The sequence below is a fragment of the Cheilinus undulatus genome, linkage group 21, assembly GCF_018320785.1.
Source record: "Cheilinus undulatus linkage group 21, ASM1832078v1, whole genome shotgun sequence".
Lineage (NCBI taxonomy): Eukaryota > Metazoa > Chordata > Actinopteri > Labriformes > Labridae > Cheilinus > Cheilinus undulatus.
Genome location: NC_054885.1, coordinates 33018894 through 33042980, shown reverse-complemented (window position 1 = coordinate 33042980; position 24087 = coordinate 33018894). Strand labels below are relative to the sequence as shown.

The following is a 24087-nucleotide window of genomic DNA, read 5'->3' as shown; positions in this document are numbered from 1 at the left end:
GTATTTTGCATAACATGTGACATTTAATCTGATGCATCTGTGCATCTTTGGCAAAAAGATTGATTAAAGCCTCAAGATAATTGATTTAAAATGTGTACCCTTAATGAGGAATAATCACTTTGTTGATTTTATCCAATTATAGTGCATTTATCATTTTTAGAAAATTAAATGATATACTTGTTTGATACCATAACAACAAAAAAAGGTCTTAAACAACAAATAATGGGTGATTTTCTGTTTGCGATAACAAAAAATGCAGTTAAACTCCTGCACACTGTCTAAATTGCACAAATATGAAGTTACAATCACTTTTCCAAGTGTTGCCAACATATTTGTGAAATTTTGGTTGGATATATGACTTAACGGGCAGCAGAGGGTGCCTGTTGGACAATTTTTGATCTTTGTTTTATGGTCAAACATGAGAGAAAATGTTAGAATAGTGGGTTTGTTGCTTTATAAGAAGGGATGAAAAAAAATATTGGTTTCGGTATTGTTGGCTAAATTGTTTTAAACATTGGTATCAATATTGGCTCTAATTTTCAGTTGGTGCATCTCTATCCACGTTTATAATTCCAGTATCTTGATGACGACATGTATAATCACTCATCTAAGAAACACTGAGTTATGATTTTTGGTCCTTATTCCTTATCTAGCCAGATAAAGAGAGACTTTAACATACAATGCTATATGCTTTTAATCTGAATAAACGTTGTAGGGTAAGAAACCAAGTAATAATGCACCACATGTGTTACAAAACAGCTCTTAAATGTTAGCCACAGTAGCTAGCTCCTGTTTGAGTTCCAGTTTCCTTTCCTCCATTTTTTGTCATTATTTAATTCACATTTAAAAAGCTGAGCCAAATGATCTGGATCTTTAAAAAGAGACAGATTTTCCATCACGGGGAGCGAGACTGGACAGACATCAGCTAAAGAAACACAGGAAAGATCAGAGTTTAATGTACTAAACTGTGACAAATCTGTACTGAACCATGAGGTTTTTTAACTTTTTTTTCTGTATAGTTCACTACTTTGGGGGCACAAAAGTTGCTTAAAAATAAAAATTATTTTTATTTTTGCACTTTGAATGCTTGGCATAGTCATAAACAGTTTAACAAATGGCCTTTTTGGTAGTGTTCCTCTTTGCAGAAATCACTACTTGCCCCCCAAAGGAGTTATCCGCTACAACGTGATGTCATCTGCAAAGAACCTATCACCCAGACCCACTACCCAACAACACTGAAAACACCGCTGCTTATCATGATACAAACTTGCATGTCAACAACATTTTCACAGCAACAAAAAGGAATGAATCAACTGTCAAATGGTTTTAAGGCAGCAGAAACTTCCATTCAACAAAAAAGAGCAGAATCGCTGTAATAAAAAAACAAAAATACTGTCAAATAATTCAAGCCCTTTCCACGGTACGGAAATGGGATGCAGAGGTATATTGGAAGACATAAGGTCTATAAAAACCAATACAATCAGGAGGACAGTATACAGTTAAGTGCAGCATGAGTTTGTGTAAATCATCAACAGTCATTAAAGCACTAACAGCAGATCATAGTTCAGGTTTATGGTACAGTTTGGAGGCACTTAGTACCTACTGAAGTATTTGTTCACTCAAAATGTATTAGCTTAAGTACTCACTCCCATTTATATTAAATTCATCTCAACACCATGTATTATAACTGTAAAGTTAAACCGTTTTAGGGTAAATGTATTTACACAGTTTTGTAAATATGAATGTAAGCGCAGCACTTCCTGTCGCTACTACTAACTCATAATTCTGATCAATTCACATATCGATCTGGCTGGAATTTCACGAGGCTTCTTTTAACAGTAGAATCTGCGTAAAAAGTGTGAGAGTCTGGGTCCTACAGCTTAGATCAAATCAACACCCCTGTAAGATGTCACTATATAAGTCTCAATATTTGAATCAGGACTTACTGGAATCCAGTTTATCCACTTAGAATTCTAGGTTTTGATGAGAGGATACCACTCTTGTGTCTGTAGCAGCTGGATCATAGGAAGCTAGTCATTTCCTCCTTCTGTTTTATTGTTATTAAAGTTAAACAGCATCTCACACACTGCATCTTGCATGTTTCTGCAGTACCACAGAAGGGACCAAAAATTAGATATGCATTTTTCCTTAATACCATCTAACAGTCAGTCTAGATTGCATTGCTCACGTCTTGTGGTAACTGCTGCAAATATTCCAAATTTTATAAACTACACCATTAAAGGGAGGTATTATCTATGTCATTTCATCTGTTTTCCCAAGCCAGTCTGGCTGCAGACAACAGCTGTCAGAAACCACCACTGTCAGGATGGGAATACAGGTAAAAACTTTCAAAATAAAATCCAATTAGAGGGTTAGGACAAAAGGGTGAAGGTCAAGACATCAGAAGTTAGAATACTTAACTGAAAAACCTTATTACAAAAATAAAGCTAACTAAACAGCCTACTTAGAGAAGATTGCCCTCTGTGAAACTCTAACACTGCTAACACTACTAAAGCTAATAAAGCTACATTAGCTATGTTAGTTAATGTTACATAGTTGAAACTAACATAGCTAAAGTCAGTGACAGTACATGAGCTATGTTAATTTATTTTACATATCTGAACTCAACATTGCTATGGCTAATGAAGCTAAAGTGTGCCTACAGTTGCATAACTACTTCTAAAACATGATGTGTTGTATTGGCAAATTACATCACTCCCCTCCTGACAGTGGTGGAGTCTAATAGTACTGGTCTGCAAAAAGGGGCGTCTGAGAGCTGTGGTCTGCAGTCTGGTCCCTCTGTTTATTGCCATGCATTGTTTTGTTTTTAATATATTATCACAGAACATAATGTGCTACAGAGATGTAAAAACAAGCAAAAGAATGAATGGGGCGCTAAACCCTACAGGAATTTAAACCATTTTTAATCCACTGTCAGGACTTGGACCCAAACTAATCGACAACACTCCCACATACCCATTTACACAGGATTTCAGCTGAGAAAAAAGGTGGTTTTAGTGGTTTAGTTAACTTTATTGAGCCCACAATGTCCGCTAACTGATAGTGAAAGAGGAAATGCTAGTTTTTGAACCGTTTGATTTATTGTCCAGTTTTTAAATCATTTTAACGGGCCAAATGCGACACCAGAGCAAATTTAACACAGACTTTTGTACAAAATAATCAAACAAGATATAACATGATACATTAGACTTTACAGCAGCTAGGAGTTTCATTTCATTTGTTTCAGACGAAGCTGAGTAGGTTAGCTTTACCCCCATATGTACAGATGTTACAGACACAAGAGTGATTTTAATCCTATCTAATGCTGGCCCCACAAGATCTGGTGGTTTCATGGTCTGGCAGTCATCTTGTTTGCACGTTTAGAGGTTTTTAAGATTAAAAATTTTTTTGAAACAGTCCTCATGCCTGTTGTCTCCCATGTTTTTAGCACCGTTTAAGGTCTATAAATCATCTAATGTGTGGCCAGCATGACTTAAACTCCAGAAAAAAAAAGTGAAAATTAATTTTTCCAACTGTCAAACCATTCCTCTTACAAAATAAGTTGGTTTCTTAATCTGTTTTTTAATTCTAAGCTGATGTATTTCCTTAAAGGTGATTATACAGGTTCAATTTAAAGCTCTCTGTTTAACAAATTTGCCTCCAGTATTGTTAATTTCATCAAGACTGGGGCTGTTTTGGCTCTGCATTCAAACTTCTAACTGAAGTGAATTTTGTGACAGGCCTAACTGAGGGATAAATACTTTTTCATAGCTGGTTAGGGCTTTATTTTGCTCTTCATATCAAACTAGACTGAGCCTCTGTAATTTGTTTGGGATCATTTAAACTGAGCAATACAACTGAATAAATATTAAGGTCATTCTGCACTTAAAGAACCAGTTGAAAGTTAAGATTAGAGGACTTAAACCTTGACCTGGTTATGCAGCATGATTTGGGTGAGCGTGGGAATCTGCAGCTATTTAAAGGCACCAATCCCAGCTCTTATTTTTCATGACTGGAACAATTGTGGCATTCTCTCGATAAAGCCTCCTGAAGACAGACGTACTTGTACAGTACTGCATTTACATGGCGTGAGTATTCAGTGCTTGAGTTTCTTGTTCAGGCCCATGACTTTGAAGGTAGCAGCAGTGATCTTCTCATACACGACGAACATGAGTGCAGCCGTAAGCACCGTCTGCAGCAGCTTAGCCTCCAAGCCTTTGTACAAACCAAGGATGCCATACTTCCTGCAATCAAAGGAAGAGTTTTTCCTCAATCATCAGCAGCCACATCTCTAATGTTCTCTCTGTGTTAGTGAATCTGGATGTTAGTACGTTTACATGCCTACGGTATTAGCTTTATTAGGCCATTTAACTGTTTACATGCAAGAATCAATCGATCTCCAACTACATTATCAGGTGTTTTAGTCTGACTTTGGGATATTTGAGTACATTTCAGTTGGACTGACAAGTGTACACACATTTTAAAGGCCCAGTTTTAGGCAAACTAACAATAATTATGCTTTTTCTGACTGAATATAAATGTACCATGTATTTTATTAAAGGTTATACTCACTTGATTCGCTCCATGAGCAGGTAGAAAACATTTGAGATGCTTCCAATCACGCCACCCTTGCCGTCACCTTTGTACTGTCCGAACTGGTGAGAAAACATAAAGCAGGTTAATGATTATTCAGATTTGATGACCACTGTCTTAATGCCTTTTGAGAAATGACATCTGAGGACATCCTCCACAGATTTTATCTGCATGTCTTCCATGTATAGAAGTGACAGAGGGCCTTATTAACATTTTATTATAGCATCTAAATGGCAAAATGAAGGCGAAACGCTGTTTAAGAGTACTACTAGCCTCTTAGCTTGTTGCTAATTTGCCACTCCAGATCTTGCTGGCTGATGTACAGCTCTTCAATGCGCACCTTTGTGTGCAGCGTCTACACTTCCAAACCAGTTCAGATTAAGGAATCCTAGACCAGCTCTTTATCCAGTCTGGGCTTTTGGATATCAAACTGTCTTCAATACACATTTAGGTGTGTCCACACATCAATGACCCCTAAAGAATGCAACCCGCTCCACTGTTTACAAAAAAAAAAAACAAAAAAACAAAAAACAAACAAAAAAAAGATTGTTTAGACAACTCAGGACATTAGACAATAAAGGATGTGATGTTGTATTACAAAGTATTTACCCTCAGGATGGCCTGGACCGTCTGAAGAGGATATGTCGCTGTGGTAGCGATGGCCTTGGCGATGGCTCCAATGAGAAAGATCTCTGCAGAAGAAATCTGTCGGAGACAAAGATTAAGCATCCTCTCACCCACTGATTCCTCCTCAGATCTGATCAAATAGTATCATTATACTGATCAGCAGTGTTAGTGCTAGCCCCCTGGCTGACATTCACTGAGATTTACATTAAAATGAGTTAGAAAAAGTTTGTTGACAAGTTATTTACCACCTGATTTTCTTGACCTTTCTTTTGCAGAAGGCCGACTTTTTAAGTCCATATTTTCTGAAGCAACACAAATACATATAGAGATGTTGCTTCAGTAAGTAATTTTGATTCTTTTTTTTTCCTTTACTAGCATTTAGTTCTCATTTCTCACCATGTTTTAGCTACATTTTTACCCCATAATAAATCATTATTGATGACAAGACAAGGACGAATAAATAGAATACTGCATCTTCACTTCGCAGACTTCCTATCCTTTAGAGCATGGTATTCCTCTTTCTCGGCATGCTTTTGAAATGGACTCTCCGTATCTTTATTCCATTTAATTTTTTTTGTCTATAAAATGTACTAATCAGCGAGTCTTTCTTGTGTCCTCTCACCTTCTTCCCTCCTTTCCCCGCCCTCCTCTTCATGCCCTCATAAAACATGAACTGAACCGCCGGGTTCAGGACGAGGATGAGGGAGGGCAGAGTGCCGTTCCACAGAGTTGCTGGACCCTCCTTGGATATGATCTGTGAGAAAGCATCTGAGAGAGAAACACAAAATTAATGAACAAGAAGAACATGTCTGAACCTTTAAACTGTGAAACAAAAACTAGCATATGACGTACCAAAAATGCCTCTGTAGTGGGTCTGCTGAAGGTCTTCGTTTCTGAACTTTACCCCCTGCAGCTTCAGGCGAGTGTTGACCACCCACATGGGAGTGGTGAGGAGCACATTCACCACACCTGCATGAACAACAGACCAGCTCTTTTTGTGATGTGATACATATGCCTGCCTTTAATTGGTCTATTGCTACTATAATGATCCACAAGTTAATAAAAGCAGGTAGGAAGACTTCAAGACAGTAGGCATGAGTGTATATAAAAGCCAAGACATAAACTGGTTCATCAAATTTGTCTCTAGTCTAGATATTTCCTAAATTAGGTTTAGCAAAACCGTAATGCAAATATACAACCATCTTCTTAAATAATTTTGTTAGAAAATGCACGACATGTTTACAGATTGCTGTGGATTACTGATAACCTCATCAACACCTACGGTTACTGATTACAGCTAGTAGCTAATTTCTTCTATTAAGCCTTATTGAACATTAGTTTACCTGCTGCGACACCCATGAGCAGATCCCTGCCTGGTCTAGACTTCCCCGGTCCAGCTGCGTTGAGCCTCTTGAGAGTGTTGAAGGTGTAAAAGTAGACGAAGTTGGAGCAGCAGAGGCTGGAGATGACGGGTAGCCAGCCTCTGTACAGAGACAAACTGGGAGGAAAAAGGGAGGAGAGTGGTTTTTAAAGAGTGTTCACCTGTGGACACATTGACAGACAAACACTGAGGCTTTAAAAAGTTGGATGGGGACTGTAAAATGCAATAATTGGCATCATCTTTTACTCTGCAGGTTATTTTTTTTTTATCAATTAACATTTAAGTGTCAAAAAAGGTTAAGTCATCTTCTTTTGTTTAAACAGCTTGATTGGTTTCATTAATTTAGTTAATTTTCATTTACTTAATAGCTTAAATCGAATCCCACAGGCTTTTTAAGGACAAAACAAAGCACGATTCGTTTAATTTTCTGCTCTGTGACTGAGCAGCACTTTTACACTTACATGCCCTCCTCCTTTGCTATCTCAGCCAGGATGACCGGGGTAGAGCGAGACTTTCGCTTTTCATCCACTGAAAATACAAAAGGAAAGAGGTGAATTCTTATGGGAAACACCACAGACATGAATAATTTAACAACAAAGACAATAATGACAAGGGGAAGGTGGAAGAATTACTTATCAACATCTAGAAATATTATGTTAGAATTAAAATTCACAACTGTATAATGTTTCATGAACATGGATATATTTAAAAATTAATTAAAAATTTTCAAAGTTGAAACACCTACAAACAACAATTCCATAATACTTGAGACAATGCCTGCAACTTGTTCCAAAAAAGTTGGGACAGGGACCAGAAAAGACAGGAAAGCTGTGGAAATCTCAGAAACATCTGTAACATTCCACAGGTATGAGGGTTAACTTATAACAGGTGGTAGTATCATGATCAGATATAAAAGGAGTGCTCTAAATGTCTCAGTCGTTCACAGTCAATGATGGTGTGAGGTTCTCCACAAGCAGACACCTACAGTTTCTGAACAACATTCCTAAACAGTTGCTGAGATCAGGAATATCATCATCTAAGGTAAAATATCATCAAACGATTCAGAGAATCTGGAGAAATCTCTGTGCAAAAGGGGCAAGGCCAAAAACCAACCTTCGATTCCTCAGGTGGCACTGTGTCAAAGACCAGAGTCATTCTGTGATAGCTACCACAATGCGGGCTTGGAGACACCTCAGAAAACCATTGTCAGAGTTAACGTAGTGAGTCGCTGCATCTTCAAATGCAAGTAAAGACTCTACCATGTAAAGAAAAAGCAATAGATCTGCAGCCTCCAGAGGTAAGCTGACCTCTTTGGGCCTAAGCTCATCTGAGATGGAATGACCCAAAGTGGAAAAGTGTGATGTAGCCTGAGAGTCTTGGGAATAATGGCCATAAGGTTTGCTGAAATAAATAAGGAAAGGACCATCCAAATTTTTATCAATACAAGGTTCAAAACTCAGCATCTGTGATGGTGTCATGGTGTATTAGTGCCCATGGCGTGGGTCACATGCACATCTATGAAGGCAGCATTTACACTGAGGGGTACATGGAGGTTTTAGAGCATCACGTGCTTTCATCAGGACATCGTCTTTTTCAGGAATGTCCTGGCATATGTCAGAGAGACATTGCCAAGCCACAATCTGCACGGATTTCAATAGCATGGCTTCACAGTGAAAGAGTATGGGTGTCAGACTGACCTGCATGCAGCTCAGGCCTGACTTCCACTGAGAATGTATGAAGTGTTACATGAACTGTTGAGAAACTAAAGATGAACATCCAGCATAAATGAGGGATAATTTCCATTTAGGTACTAAACAATTAGTGTCTTCAGTCTTCACTTGCTTACAGTGTGTTGTTAAAAGTAAAGGTGATGTATCACAGGGGTAAAAATACTCCTGTCCCAAGTTTTTTAGAACTATTGTAGGCATAAAATTCAGAATGCCTATATATTTTCAAATATTTACGTTAGCTTAATCAGTTTGGATAATAAATGGCTCGTCTTTGTACTGTATTAAACTGAATACACTGGAAAATGCTTTGCTAATCATTATAAATAATAATAATACATACAATAATAAAAAAAATCAATCATTTTATTCACATTGTAAGTGGTCAATTTCCAAATCGATAATATATATCACATTAAAAAATAATTTTGTTACATTAAAATTCCAAAATATTTGTAATGAGTTTAGAAAAAAGAAGAATATAAAAGAATAAAGATGACAAACTCCAGGAAAGCACAAATACTTCCAAACACAACCAGGAAAATGTTAATTAAAAACTACATTAAACAAATTTGTGATTTAGAGGGGAACAGTCCAAGGTGCACTGTGGCAGCCTGGATGGGATCCAGCCTCCCCATGACCCTGAACAGGATGGGCGGTATAGATAATGAATGGATAAATAATCAAAGTGTCTGGAGCAAGGTTGAACACATTTTCAACACATATTTTTTGACACCTATTATCTTGAAACGATACAATCTCCAGCATAATTGTACTGATAGCACTGGTGGTGATCATCTGAAGCTCTCTGGTATCAAATTAAAGTTTATAAATCTGGTATCAAGATCTAAAACAACTTTTATGAAGTGATCAGGTGTAGCTAGCATGCCTCAGACTGGAGTTTGTCTTTACATCTTTGAGATGCAGTAAAACTTAATGTATACTGAGGTAAACCTTCAACTGTTTTCAGAGCTGCTGCTATCAGGTAACCTCTGGCCGACATGATAAGACCTCCAACTCACCCTGCAGTCTGCTTTTGGCTGTGTCCAAAGGGAAGAAGACGGTCATAGCTGTCACACTCCCCTAAGAAGAAAAAGCTGAAACATCACTGACAGATTATACTAACCACAAATACAAAATAAAAGCTCTGTTACTTGCAGATTAGTTTGATGGTCTCTCCCTTCTTTTATTTGTTATCTCTGATTCATCCTGAGGTATTGAATGCCCTTGGTTAATGTAAACTTATTCTAATTATGTAAATAAATTGTATTATTGTTTAAATGTTGCAACTTATGAGTGACATGGGTATTTTTCATGTCGTGTTCAGGCCACATAACAAACATTAAAACATACTAAAATAATTAAAGGACATGAGAGACAAACTGTATAAAAAACCATTCGCAACATTTCCTTTTACTGACGTCAACATTTGCTGTTCTGTGTTTCAAAATGAGAAAATAACCATTTTTCTAATCATAAGTGGTATTAAAATGTAGGCTACAGAAACTTGATAAGCTTAGTGATTTTTTTTCAACAAGAGGGAGATCACAATCTAAATCGCACAAAATTATCATCAACATTTTTAAAAATAGTGTGGGATAGGCAAAAATGAGAGTAATGCCGGTTCCAACCATTTGTCCAAATGTAATTGTGCAAATTAGATAGTGTGCAAAAGTTTGCCTTCAATTTTAAACAATTAAAGGCAAGAAACAACCAGTACAAGGTTTGCATGTCTTCTATTTTGCTTATTGTCTCACCCAATATCCTTTATTCAACACAAGCTGATTGGCTAGATGTCAGAGCACTAGCCAATCAACACTTAATCCTGGGTGTCGGTGAGTGTATGGCATCACTTCCTGTTTTCTTGCTGCTACAGTGTTGCTCCTTGCTATCTCTCATGCCAATAAAGTTTAGGCAAAATTGTTTATCTTCCTTCAATTTTTTGGTCACACAGTTTTATTTTGCCATATTAAATACACTTTGTACATCATAATAAATGTGCATAACTTGTAAGTATCAGTTGTCGGTCTCATGACGGCTAATAACTGTGTCTGTGTCAGCCCTGAAAAAACAATATCAGCTAACCCCTAATCAACATGTACACCTTCAGTCACAAGTGTGCAAGAGTTTGGCTACAACCTTAGGCTGATTTTGGGTCTCTGAGACTTTTTTTTTTTTGTTTTTTTTTGCTGTGGTATTAAACAATATGATTTGATTTTTACTATTAACACAAATACTCCTGAAAAAATACATTTCTGAAAGGACTGCGCTCCATTTAGACTTAACACATTTTATCTTATAGTCAATGAGCATATTACAGATTTTTTACTGAAAAACTATAAATTTGTGCCTTGCAACGATTTTCATCTCATGAAACGTAACGATACATGAGGTACATGGAAACTGCATAGATTTCCCAGCCCCACCTGTTCCTGGTACTCAGACTGGTTTCTTCATGGTTTTATTTTTAGTAGTATCAGATCGAAGTTTAATACTACTATTGTGACAACCCCGCTGTGTCTCCACGCCACCATTTTTAACATGATTCTCCTCAGACAGGAACCAGACACGCCTTCCTCCTCCACTTTAAAACATTATTGAACTTTAGCTCTGCTCACCATTGCACCTGCCACCGCATGGACCAGCGTCTCGTAAGACAGAAGGCCGACAGCCGTGCCACCATTGTCGGACATATCTGCAGCGTCTTCCGCCGGTCGGACCACAACCAGACCAAACGACCGAGAGTAACCGCGGAGGGACCCGGAGGGAGGGGGGGGTTAACTAGCGGTCTGTCTGGTTTAACAAGCTACGACACGGCGGGAAGGTTAGAAAAACATTCACAGCTCCTACTCCATGGTATTTACAAACTCAAAGGCGGATAGGAGGAGAAAAATATCAATGTCGGAACAAAACTGTTGAGAAATGGTTCCTCCCAGTCTCCATTCATTGGCTGAGCCGGGTTGACAGATTCTTCTTCTTCTACCGGATTCTTCATGTCGTTCTTCTTCTTCTTCTTATGTTGGCGCTAATATTACGCACCACTGACACCTACTGGACAGAAATGGTTTGAAGATGCAAAGAATGCAAGGAAGTGAAGAAATTACTAACCCTGCAAAAGAAATACACTTTACGTTTGTTAAGGTGATATTTGACTTTTTTTTTTTTTAACCCTTGGATGGTGTAAAATAAAATGTTGCGCTCAATCATACATAACATACATAAATTAAGCGCAAAATCCTGTTTTTGTGATGAAAAGAAAAGAAACATTTTCATTTCATTTTACTACATGCATTAGATTTACTCAGAGGGGATTATCACAGCCTTGAATAGGTGAATAATATCAGCAAAGCTTTTTTTTTTTTTTTTTTTTTTAAGATTTTGATAAAGTGTTACACTGAGAGGGAGTGTATATGGACACAATATATAAATAGCAATAAAATATTACACAAGGAATTAATTTTACACTTTTGAGCATGAATTAGTTTAATTAAGATCCGACCAGATCACTAATATCTTATATTGGTTATTATTATTTTTTCCCCAGTAATGTTACCCTTTTAAAGCCAATTGTAGTGCAAAAACCTGTTCCTTTTTTTGTAATGTAAAAATTGCGTTTTTAAAATATCCTACATGCAATTGGATATGTCACAGCCTTGAATATGTAAATAATGACCAACAACTTACATCTTTATGGATGCTTTTTTTTTTTTTTTTCAATTTTAAGATTTGAATATATTTTTACACTGAGGGTGTTCGTGGACACCATGCATAAATAGAAATAGAATAAACTATTTATTTTCACTTTTTGCATGACTTTTTCTTACTAGGATCAGACATGATAATAAATTGCAAATACCTAATATTTACTTATTTATTTATTTATTTCGGTAGTTATTTATTTAGTTAGTTAGTTAGTCAAAGCCAATTAAAGGGACATTTTTATTTGTGATGTAAAAAAACACAAAAAATGTTGTTTTGTTGTTGTTTTTTTGTTTGTTTGTGTGTTTTTTAAAGATTTTTTGTGTTGCAGCCAAGAGCATGGGCGGACACCGATAGAAGTTTCTCTAGTCTTTTCTTCTTTATTTTGAACAGAAAAAGATAACAAAGTCTATTTAACTTTTTATCAGTGTTTTCTCTGGCTGCCGATATATAGGCCTACTATAGTTGCTCTCTCGTTGCTTATCACTCGTAATAATAGCAGGGTCTTCTTCTACTCAACTCCGTGTCAGCCTGAACTTTGCTCACTGATGACGCCTTGTGGCGAAAATTGTGAATTACACCCGAAGCTTTGCAAGGTAAATAAACTAGAATGGCCGTCAGAGGCGGCAGACCCACGCCTAAGCAGCGACACCGAGAGACTGACGCTCCTATTGATTACTATGGTGTTCAAAATTTTGAAGTCCGAGAAAAACCGAACGGGTGCGCGGATCATCACCAAAATCTAATCGATTCTTCCCTGTCACTATCCCAGCATGCCCTGAAAGTTTGGTGAAGATCCGACCTTCCGTTCTGGAGTTATCTTGTACACATACAAACAAACAAACGAACAAAGAAAAAAAGAAAGAATGATAGAAAGATACGGAACCCTTTACATAACCCCCTGCCGATTTCATTGGCGTGGGTAACAACAGCTTAAATAGCGTGACAGCTGAGAAAAACAAATGAGTACTGACTGTATAAACATTAACTTAAATATCCTAAAACCTCTGTAAATTAATCCAAGTGCATTAATCAGTGAATTTCACAAAATTAGTTTGGGGGAGCGGGGGGTCCCTTATGTTAACTCGGGTCAACAATAAAAAAAACATTTTAACTGACCTCTAACACTTGCAAATTGGATTTCCTCAAAGGGATTTATCATAACCTTAAATATGTAAAAATGAGCGACGGCTTTCATTTTATACATTTTTATTTCACTTATATTGTAAGAATTTATAAGATTAGGATGTTGTCTGTATAGGAAACTAATAAGCAAGCATGCAATTTCCCCTCATTTCAAAATGGGGACATGACTAACATTTGGTGACGAAGAGGAAAAACTGCAAATTTGAAGCAATGACTCTAGAACTAATGTGTTGGATCATAAAATGCACGTTTTAGTCCTATTTTAATCATTTCTACCCTTTTTAGTTTCAGTCTAGTTTTAGTTAATGAAAACTCCCAAAAATTTACCACACCATTTAAACTTTGATTTTTACATATGGACATTAATGAATCACAGTAAATGCATTAACAATGACAGCCCTGGTAATAAATATCACCTATCTGGAAAATGAACATTCGTTCATAGATGTAAAATATTTCATAAAGTGAAAGGTTGGGTCATTAGTTTACAGGTGGTTCTCAACAGGTGGGTTGGGATCCAAAAGTAAGTCATGGAGCCTATTTGGGGAAAAAATAGCTGCAAAACATCGAGGCAGGAAGACATCCATATGTTTATTACTTCAGTTTACCAGGATAAAGAATTAATTTGGGTTATTTTCATAGAATTAAAACCTGTTATCTCTGCTTCTCTGAATAACAAAGCTGTTTCTAATAAGGTGAAAATCTCTGGAAAACAACCAAAATTCCCAATATCGCAGGAAACAGGGTAAAATCAATATGTTTTAAATTATACATCCTGTGCTTGGGCCGCTCAGTGGAATTGACCCATAAGATGAGTGGGGGAAATAGGGGGTTAGCGGGGAAATGTCAGGGTAAAATCAAGGTGGAGAAACTCTGCTGTTTGTGTTCACACATGTAGCTCACCTAGGTAAATTCAGAAACATTTCCGGAGGTTTTTCCAAGTGTGAATGGGGCAATAAAATTAAATAAGACCCCAAGCATCCACACAAACTTGTATGGCAATAGAAACATGGAGCACTGCAAACTCCCCCTCGGTTAAGAATGAAAAATGTCACTTATATGTCATAATAATGAAGTCTGAAGCACTGATCCGGAGCAGCGAGGGTGTTGGTGGAAACCGACAGCACTGACCTGGACTTTGCTTTTGTTTTATGGCCCTGAGCTGCTGAAATGTTGCCGCCCAGTGATCACTTTGTTTGCTCGGGTCTGAGTCTGCGGTGTAAGAGGAGAGGAAAAAGTGGAGGAAAGTGACAGGTTTGTTTAGGCTCTCTCTGTTTTTGTCTTTGAGGAGATGTCTCGGTACCACAAAGCGGCCATCGACGGGTACTTGGACCTGTTGAAGGAGGCCACAAGGAAGGACCTGAACACTGCGGATGAGGATGGCATGACTCCCACTTTACTGGCTGCTTTCCACGGACACGTCGATGCTCTTCAGCTCATCTGTAGCAGAGAGTAAGCCCAGACTTCCTGTTTCCTTTACTTTACAGACACTGATAACTTTTAGACATATCATATATTGTATGTATATATTAGTGTCACATCTTTCAGCTCAGCTATTGATCCACTAGACACAAATAAACACATTATTCTACTCTAAAATTCTATGTATAATAGCTTAAAATAGCTCTAATGTTTCAGTGTCATATCTTTTTTGACTATTTCTGATTTTAACAGCATACACCAGTGTTCATGTTACTGCCCATAATAATGTGAGATAAAACTTCCCTCCTCTCCCTCTCTTGCTGTGCCAAATGTCTGATCAGCAACTACCATCCTGTAAAACAAAAGAGCCCTTTATCTGTCCCCACCACCCCCTCCTCCATCTATCTCTCAGCTCAACAAAAGACACGCTGACGAGAAGCACGACAGTCTCTGAAAAATGAGATTAAAGTTTGAGGATACTTCTCACAGCTCACATACGTGGCCTGGATTATCTTATCCATTTCCGCTTTGCTCATCAGCAGTGCGAGTTGGGATTTATGACAAGTCGTTGCAGGAATACAGCAGTTAAGGCTTTTATGGCTGCGGCGATGAGGCCCAGCCCTGGAGGACTTTACATCTTAATAGTTTACCAATTATCCTCAGAAATGTCCAAATTCTCCAGAGGTTTTTAAGGTGTAGTTTGGTCTGCAAATGACTTATTTTTATGCTCTTGCAGAGTTGGATTAATTTCTCTGCCATAAGCATGAAGTCTGGGGAAGTTTAGCTCAGTAAACGGTGAAACAGGGAAAACCTATGAGGGCATATTAGAGCCATTTTAAATAAAAGTAAATAAGATAGAGCCTTCATTTTTAAGAAAAAAACTCTCATTTTTAAGTTTAACAAGCAGCAAATTTACAAGAAACCAAACTCAGAATTTGTGAGTTTGAAAGTTATACATTTTGACTTAAACACCCAAAATTTGTTTGTTTACAAAGTCATAAATTTACAAAATTATAAATCTGTAAATTATGAGATACAAAGCTGGATCAGTCTTCTCCCAGATACTGTCAGTGTGTATTTTTCCTCACTATAACCACACTTAAGGCAATGTCTCTTCAAAGTCTGAATGCTGATGATCAGGGCCGTCCACAGGTTTGACCGGGCCCCTAAACACCCAGAGAACGGGCCCCCTCCAGCTTAGGGGTGGGAATCACTAGTGGCCCCACAATACGATATTATCACGATACTTGGGTCACGATTCGGTATTATTATGATTTTAAACATTTTGTGATACAGTGAGTATTGCGATATCACATATTGTGATATACTGCGATCTATACAATTATTTCAACTGTTTAGCTGATTCAGCATTAGTCTTGCCCTCATGTTTGTCCTATTTCTGCAGTATTTTGTCTTCATGTAGCACTTCTTGCAGACCTCATGTGTCATGTCCATCTCATTCATGCCCTCCTTGCATTCCTAATGTCCTTCCCCTGGTGCTGTCATGTTTGTTGTACTAACTTCCTCTTGCTCTATGAGCTTCACGTCTGCCGACCTCACTGGACAAACAATTGCTTTTATTTTCCCTTTATCATAGACTTCAGTTCATATGAGAGGCTGATTTGAAATAATCGATACTTGGTGGATGAGACGATACAATCATCAGACAAAATATCTCAATACTATGCTGTATCGAGTTTTTCTCCCATCCCTACTCCAGCTGTGATTCACTGATCACATCAGTGTTGGATCAGTAGCATCAGTGCTAGCGTCCGAGCTAACAGTTACCTTATTCTGGACCTGAAAACCGTATCAAAATATCCATGGGCTCTGATGGTGGAATTATTTTTTGGTGCAATTTTAACCCTTTTTTTCAACACAATTTCTGCAAATTTTGATACTTTTTTTTTCCTTTTTAACTACATCTAACCCGTCTTTGCAGTTTGTTGTGCTTAAAAGCAGCCTTTTGTGTCTGTTTACCCTTTTTGCTACTTTTCTACCATTTTTGCAACTTTGAATCAATTTTTGCTATTTTTCACTCTTTAATACTACGTGTTTTGCTTCTGTTTTGCCACTTTAAAACAATTTTATCTTTTTTTTGCTGCTGTTGTGCCACTTTACGTACATTTTTCCCCCCTTTTTTTGCCACTTTTAACCAATTTTGGCTGTTTTTTGCTGCTGTTGTGCCACTTTATGTACATTTTCCCCTTTATTGCCACTTTAAACCAATCTTTGCTGTTTTTTGCCCTTTAATGTCACTTTTATCGCTGCTGTTTTGCCACTTCACGCTAATTTTTGCCACTGTTACTCAATTTTTACCAGTTTCTGCTCATTTTGACACTGTTTTGCCACTTTTAACCCAATTATGCTGTTTTTTTGCTCTTTCATGCCACTTTTTTCTGCTGTTTTGCCGCTTGGTGTACATTTGTGCTAATGTTTTTGCCACTTTAAATTATTTTTTTGCTGTTTTTTTCTGCTTTTAATACCACTTTTCGCCGCTGTTTTGGCACTTTTATTCCACTTTTAACATTTTTTTTGCCCATTTTGGCTTCATTTTGCCACTTTTAACCCATTTCTGATGCCTTTTGTCCAGCCATCTAACTCATTTTTGCTGCTTTTCCTTCCATTTTCATGTCTCTGATTTGCCAGTTTGAACTTATTTTTGCAAGTTTATGGCCATTTCTGCCACTTTTTTGCCATTAAAATCCATTTTTTTTTTACTTCTCCCCCAAAATTTTCATCTCTTTTCACAACTATGTAAATACTCTCCATCAAAGCAGACTGTTTTTTCTGCTTTATTTTCTGACAGCTGTGGCTTAGCTATGAAGTCTGACATTCCTTTTCAGATGGTTTAGTTCAGTGTGCCCAACCACATTGTTAGCATTACCAATAAATTATAGTTCTTTTTATTTTATAGGGTTTAAATCTCCATCAGAAAAAAGGCTATATATTGGTCCTACATCATTAATAAATAAGATTAAGACTTTCTTTGGCATGAGTAAGCAGTAGTTACGGGCAGGGTTGGGTTGTATTGCAGGCTAGTATCATTGAAGACTGTCTGTAAGGCTATTAGCTCAGATGTAGCTTTAGCTATAGTTTTTATTAGGATATTTCTTTATTGAAGGAGGAGCAGGCCCACACACTTCTCCCTACTGGCCTTGGCATGAGTTTTATCCATCAACAAGCTCCATTGTTCATAAACTACAGCATCTTCCTGCAGAGTTCAAGCTGTACAGACTTATGTCATTTTGTCTTGTTGCTCTGATTGGCCTGACTGACAGAATGTTTGTCCAATAGCTTTCTGAGAATCATTTGACAAGTCCCGCCCTTTCCCAAACACTTTCTATGGGAGCTTTGCCAGATAAATGTTAAATACATGGATATATGAAACAGGCATGTCAGGTTGATGCTCTGTCTAAAACGTTGTGGATGCCTTGCTCGGGATAGTAGGCGGAGCTACTCCTCTCCCCTGTCCAGCATTACAACAGGAATCTCAGATGGTTGTGGTCAGCCTAACCTAGTATTGTTCTAGCAATAATCGATTCATTTAACCCCAGGACTTTCTTGGTTGTTATCTTTTGGATTCTCAGATAAATTAATGAATTAGATCCCCATCAGTTAATAGAAACCTACAGTTCATGACTTTGGTCAAATCTTTTTCTTGTCTTACAGAGGAGACCCCAACAAAAGCGACATCTGGGGAAACACGCCGTTGCACCTCGCTGCAGCAAATGGCCACATGCACATCCTCAGCTTTCTGGTCAACTTTGGTGCAAATCTATTTGCCCTCGACAATGATTTCCACACAGCTATGGACGTGGCTGCTTCACGTGACCGTATGGACTGTGTGCGCTTCCTGGATGACGCGGCCTCAAAGCAGACAAACAAGAATCCAAAGAAGGTCGCCACCTTGAAGAAAGAGGCCGTCAAAGAAGCAGAGAAGCGTGTGAAACTGTGCGAGAAGGTTAAGAAGAGGCACCAGACTAAGATGGATAAAATGCAAAAAGGAGGGTCTGTTTCAGAGGCCAGCATGGCGTCGGGATTCTCAAACGGGGGCACCATAAACAGCGTCAATGAGCAGTTCTCCAAGCTCATTGCTGTTGAAAAGTCAGGCTCTCTTACAGCCAGGGTTAAAGGCACACTGCAGAAGAGGCTGGGGAAGAAAGATAAAGGCACGCTACAGAGAGCAGGAGGAGATGGAAATGTCCTTTTTGGCAAACAGGATGATGGAACCTCTGAAAAACCAGAGTTCATGGATGTCTTCAATGAGCAGGAAGAAGGCATAGATGATGAAGGAATGGGAGACTATGACGACTACGATGACAACGAAGACTCAGGCCAAGTCAAACAGTCCATCTTCAACCGACCTGGCCTCGGAGGTCTGATTTTCATGAAGAAGATGGGGCTGGAGTCAGACGACATCCCCGGCGGGGCCAATGAAAGTCTTGGTTATCTTGTTCAGAACGAGTTGTTCGAGGAGGAGGAGGACGCCACTGGCCTCGAGGGGAACGGTGACGCCGATGTGCCCTGGGAACAAGAAGATCTTGGCCTGGATGACGATGAAGATGAGGAAACTTCTCCTTTAGATGCATTCTTGTCGGCCATCTCATTGCCAGAGTTTGCTCTTGCATTCAGCAGAGAGCACCTGGACCTGGAGGCGCTGATGCTCTGCTCTGATGAAGACCTGAAAGGCATCCGCATCCAGCTGGGACCCAGGAAGAAGATCCTGGAGGCAGCCGCTCGCAGGAAGAACGCACTGGAGGATCCTGGGATCATGAAGGACAGCTGCTTGTGATCCACAAAAACATGGACAGAGGATTGTAATCTTTAAAATGAATCTGTGACTTTTGGAGAGAAGGTCGATAGTTCGATTTCTGTAAAAGATGATTTGGCAAAGTCTGTCTCCAACAATATTTATCACATTTACCGTAATCAAACTTGTATTTATTCTCACAGAGAAGACCCTGTTTTCCTTTTTACTTAAACATTCATGCTGGGTAATCTGATACCTGAGATGACATCACTTCAGTACATGCAAGCTCAGCCCATGCATCCTTTCCTTAGCTGTCAGGCTTACCAAGGCTACCTACATCAATCCACTTCCTTAATGCTCAGTTCTGATCTTTTCTCAGATCTGATTTTTTTTTTTTTTTTGGCAGTTCACACTGCAGTCAACTTCCAAAAGATCAGATACATATCTGATTTAGAACCACATACCAAAGTGGCCTGAATCTGATTCAAAAAGGTCTGATTCAATGTGACTTGTGCTGTTCACACTGTCAGGAAAAAATCAGATACTAGACAAAAACAGTCAGATTCAGGTCATTTTTGAATGCAGTGTGAATGTAGCCTAAGAGTGCCTCTTTAACAGCTATAAAGGCTGGATGGACAATAATAAGCTACACCTTTTGCTTATTAGCAGACTTTATTATGTACTTTGGCTGTGTAGTCTTCAACCTCCTGAGTCCTGAATTTTTGTTTGGAAAACATTTTTAGTTTCTTCAGCTTATTCCTAAGAATTTCTTATGAATTTTCCTTTCAAAAACCAAAACAAATTCCATAAAATTACAAAGAAATTACCTAAAATTTCTGTGAAAATTGCTAAAAAAATATTTTAGAATATCTGATAAAAAAGTCCCCCAATTTTTTTTAAAAATAGTCCACTCATCTTTCAACTGAAACTTTATATTATAGTCTAAAAAAGACATTAAAAATGTCCCCAAAAAATCCTGAAAATTTTAAATAATTATAATGAAAATTAAAATTTAAATAAAATAAGTTAAACTTTTAAATTTAAAAAATCATTTAAAAATTGATTCTGAATTTTTTTTAAATTTTATTTAAAGATTGAAAAAAATCCTGAAAACTTTAGGGCAAATTACCCCAAACTACAAAGCAAATGTGCCCCAAAATTTCTTCGCAAATTCCCCCCAAAAATTACATATTCTCTCCCCCAAAATTCCTGGACATTTCAAAGGACAACTCCTGCCCCCATATTCCCTATCCAATTTGTAAAAATACTGCAAATAAATTTTCAAAATTCCCATGAAGATGCAGAAAATTCAAGGCCTAATCCAAATATATCCACTAATTTCTAGGAAAATGTTGGATTACTTCCAAATAAATTTATGAAAATTTGCAAAAAGATAATTAGCCTTACATTTCAAGCTAATTACTAAAACCAATGAACAATCTGAACGACTATTTCAAAAGTTCTAATAGAAATTAGTGCTATGTTGGAGAGGCGGAAAAAGAACACAACTTCTGTTCTCAGGTAAAAGTACAGTTACTCTGGTGAATCTTAGTTAAGAAAAAGTAAAAATACTGATCTATCAATCTACTCACATAAAAATAAAAATTGTTTGATTTAAAGTTTAGTTTAAGCACTAACTACTGAAGAGTTTTACAGTAAAATATTATCTTTTCTTACGGGCAAGCACAACAAGAGAATAGATCTCCAACCAGGTTGATCAGGTAAAACTAAGCCTTTTCAACCAAACTGACAGTGTAACTTGTATAGAGCTAAATCCCACACTTTAAAATTGTCTATATGGGGCCTCACAACACAAAGTTAAACTACACTTCACTCATCCCTTAGGCTCATCTAAAGTCACAGGTGTATCTCTAACTCAGTGGGTAACTTCACTCATGGTGCAAATGTGTCTCACATCAAAAACAACAGCAGTCCATCAGAAACACGAGCTAAAGCTGTGTGCTAAGGTTTAGTCAACAGAGGAGGAGAAAGTACAAGAGTACTGCACTCAGGTTAAAGTTACTCTGGTTAAACCTCAAGAAGTAAAAAACTACTGAATTACAGTAATTTGAGTACATGTAATTAGTTACTTTCCGCCCGCTGTAATGTTGTAGAAAGCCATAATGTAATGTCCTCATATGTGCATGCAGGGTCTGAGGAGGCATGTCTATACAACAGAGCGCCTCTGTGCAGTCTGAGCTCACAGATATCACAGCATCCCCACCAGGCATTGAGGTGCATTCACACCGAACATTAAAGGTAACCATGTGGTATCAGAAAGCCTGAAAAAGATGTTGATGCGAGATATAAACGGGGTCATAGATGGAGTAATATTATCCAGTGTCTATTATGTGTTATAATTTATATTTAAAATGGAATAAAAGTGATGAAATATCAACAAAGGACATTAAAAATCAGGCACAAAGTTGAGGGGGGATTGTGGCAGGCAGCCAGATTTTAAAATCATGAAATTACCGTGTAAAAAATGCAGATCTAGCAGCTGCTTCATGATCAAGTTAGCAGAGTCAGTGGCTGATCTAGTTGTGCATTTGTATTTTCATGTTAAATTATTTCAAGTGTTTGCTGAATAATTGTAAAATAAACAATCAATATCTGCACAATGACGTAATTAATTCAACATATTCTGCTGCTTATATGGGGTTTTTCCTCCCATTTTACCACATCTTTTGCGACTTTCAACACTTTTTTGCCCTTTTCACCTGTTTTTCCTACTTTTAACCAATTTTTGCCACTTTCAAATTTCTCATCAACTTTTTGACACTTTTTGCCCTTCTCTGCGACTAGTTTTGCCACTTTTAACCTTTTTTGACCCTTTTTGCTGCTCTTAACCTTTTCCTGACATTTTTGCTACTTTTTTTGCTACTTTTATAATGTTTTTTTCCACTTTCCCCTCTTTATTTGCTCCTCTTTTTTGAAACACTTATAACCATTTATTTCTGCTTTTCACCCTTTTTTGCACTTTTTTGGTTGCATTTTGGTAATTTTTGCAACCTTTAACCTATCTGCCACCTGTTTGCCAATTTTCACAATTATAAAAGTTTTTCTATTAATGCTGTCTCAGTTTTTTGTTTGAATTTATTTTCTGGCACCCTAGCATTTGTGTAAATCATGACTCAGCCATGACGATTAACATCACTTTCCCAATCATTGATATCAGTGTGCCCATTCACATTGTTAAAATTGCCAAATAAATGGAAATTCTGTTTTGAAATAAAGGGCTGTACATTTCTAAAAAAGGGTTTCATGCTACAGCATAAATAATAACATTCATTTTGTTATTGCTCTGATAAAAAATAAAATATGCTTTTCACAGCTTAGCGGTACAATGGAGCACGATTTTCCTGACCTCCATGGGCCCCCAGTTTGGCTGAGCCCCAGAAAGCTCTCCCCCTTCAGCCCCCCTTATGTGCAGCCTTGCCTGTATGCAGATTAATCTTTATCCCTGTTTACTCATACACAGAGAGAGCACAGAGCATTTTTTCTTCCTGTCATATGACTTCATGGAACTACATAAGTTGGCTCTTGTGTAATATTTTACCACTGCACCACAAGACAAGACAGTCTGTCCCTCTGTAAATATTCTCAAAATGGTAACAGTGCATCCCTGGTGGTCAGTTAGATGGTTGGTTAGTTAGTGAGTTAGTCAGTCAGTCAGTTTGATTGTTTGTTTACAGCATACAGCAACTTTAACATATGAAAACATGAACTGTTGAATGCCTTGTTGGTGATAAATCAGCGTTAACTGAACAATTCAGCCGAAATTATTTATCATCACAGAACCAAACATTATTTCATACACAATCATTCAAAAGACAGGTTTTATTATAGATATTCAACAGGATTTTAAAAGGTTATGCATCCATGCATTTTGTTTAGTCTTCCCATCAACTGAGTTATTTTAGGTTGTTTCCTGGAAATCCACACCTTTTTATCTCATTTCTAAAAAAGAAAAATGTTGTTTTCCTGTGGTGAATATTAATTTCTGTCATTTTCTCAAGATCTCAGAAAATGAACCTGTTATTACAGAAAAAAAGCATGAATGTTGCTTGGAGATGATGCCAAAGGTAATTTGATATCTCAAGAAAACAACAACAGTTATGCCTGAGTTAAAATATTATGGGGGTTTGGCCACTCAAGGCTTCCATAGATTTTCCTTATTGTTCTGTAACTTTTGAAAACTTTTCAGTCCTCAATGTTGAGTATCCTTTTAACTACTTCTACTTTTAACTATAGTAATGGTAATTTTAATAATAATAACAATAACTAGAAAAGCACGGACCTCCGCCATCAGCCTTGTCTCCCAATAGTTAAGAATCCTTCATAAAAATTCCCTGGATCCGTCCCCAAATCCGTCCACAACTTTTTGAGTTATGTTGCTAACAAACAAACAAACAAACAAACAAATGAACCCGAACTCATAAGCTCCTTGGCGGAGGTAATAATGATAATAATAATAATAATAATAATAATAATAATAATAATAAGTAGTAGTAGTGTTCATGGTATGAAAACAGTTTAATAATAAGATTTAGAAAATATAATATCAATGAAAAAGCTTAACAATCAACTACTATCTAGGTTAAAAACAATAAAATAAGAAATTGATAAAATAAGTCAAAATAAAAGTTCCCTAATCATTAAATATTAAATCAAATTAAACTCCTTAAATTATCTCCCAATCAATCCATTCAAAAATGTTTTCATATCTTTTTGTTGGA

The 24087-nt window shown here is 37.4% G+C and overlaps 2 protein-coding genes across 3 annotated transcripts; one reads left to right on the top strand and one right to left on the bottom strand.

Annotated features, from left to right (window-relative positions):
- Positions 1–1311: 1311 nt before the first annotated feature.
- On the bottom strand, positions 1312–11281 carry LOC121529477 (peroxisomal membrane protein PMP34). Of its 2 annotated transcripts, none has more exons than XM_041817366.1 (9): positions 10947–11281; positions 9351–9411; positions 7063–7129; positions 6564–6718; positions 6073–6189; positions 5843–5988; positions 5203–5298; positions 4573–4655; positions 1312–4244 (listed from the first exon to the last, which is right to left on the bottom strand). In XM_041817366.1, exons 1-9 carry the CDS (start codon positions 11019–11021, stop codon positions 4097–4099), a joined length of 948 nt encoding a protein of 315 aa, XP_041673300.1. In that variant the 5' UTR covers positions 11022–11281; the 3' UTR covers positions 1312–4096. The 2 variants fall into 2 exon arrangements, with proteins under 2 accessions (XP_041673300.1, XP_041673301.1); XM_041817367.1 differs by having other exon boundaries at positions 9351–9425; positions 10947–11009.
- Positions 11282–14399: 3118 nt separating this feature from the next.
- Positions 14400–19790, top strand: anks4b (ankyrin repeat and sterile alpha motif domain containing 4B). The gene is made up of 2 exons (XM_041778332.1): positions 14400–14625; positions 18268–19790. Exons 1-2 carry the CDS (start codon positions 14465–14467, stop codon positions 19388–19390), a joined length of 1284 nt encoding a protein of 427 aa, XP_041634266.1. The 5' UTR covers positions 14400–14464; the 3' UTR covers positions 19391–19790.
- Positions 19791–24087: the final 4297 nt, after the last annotated feature.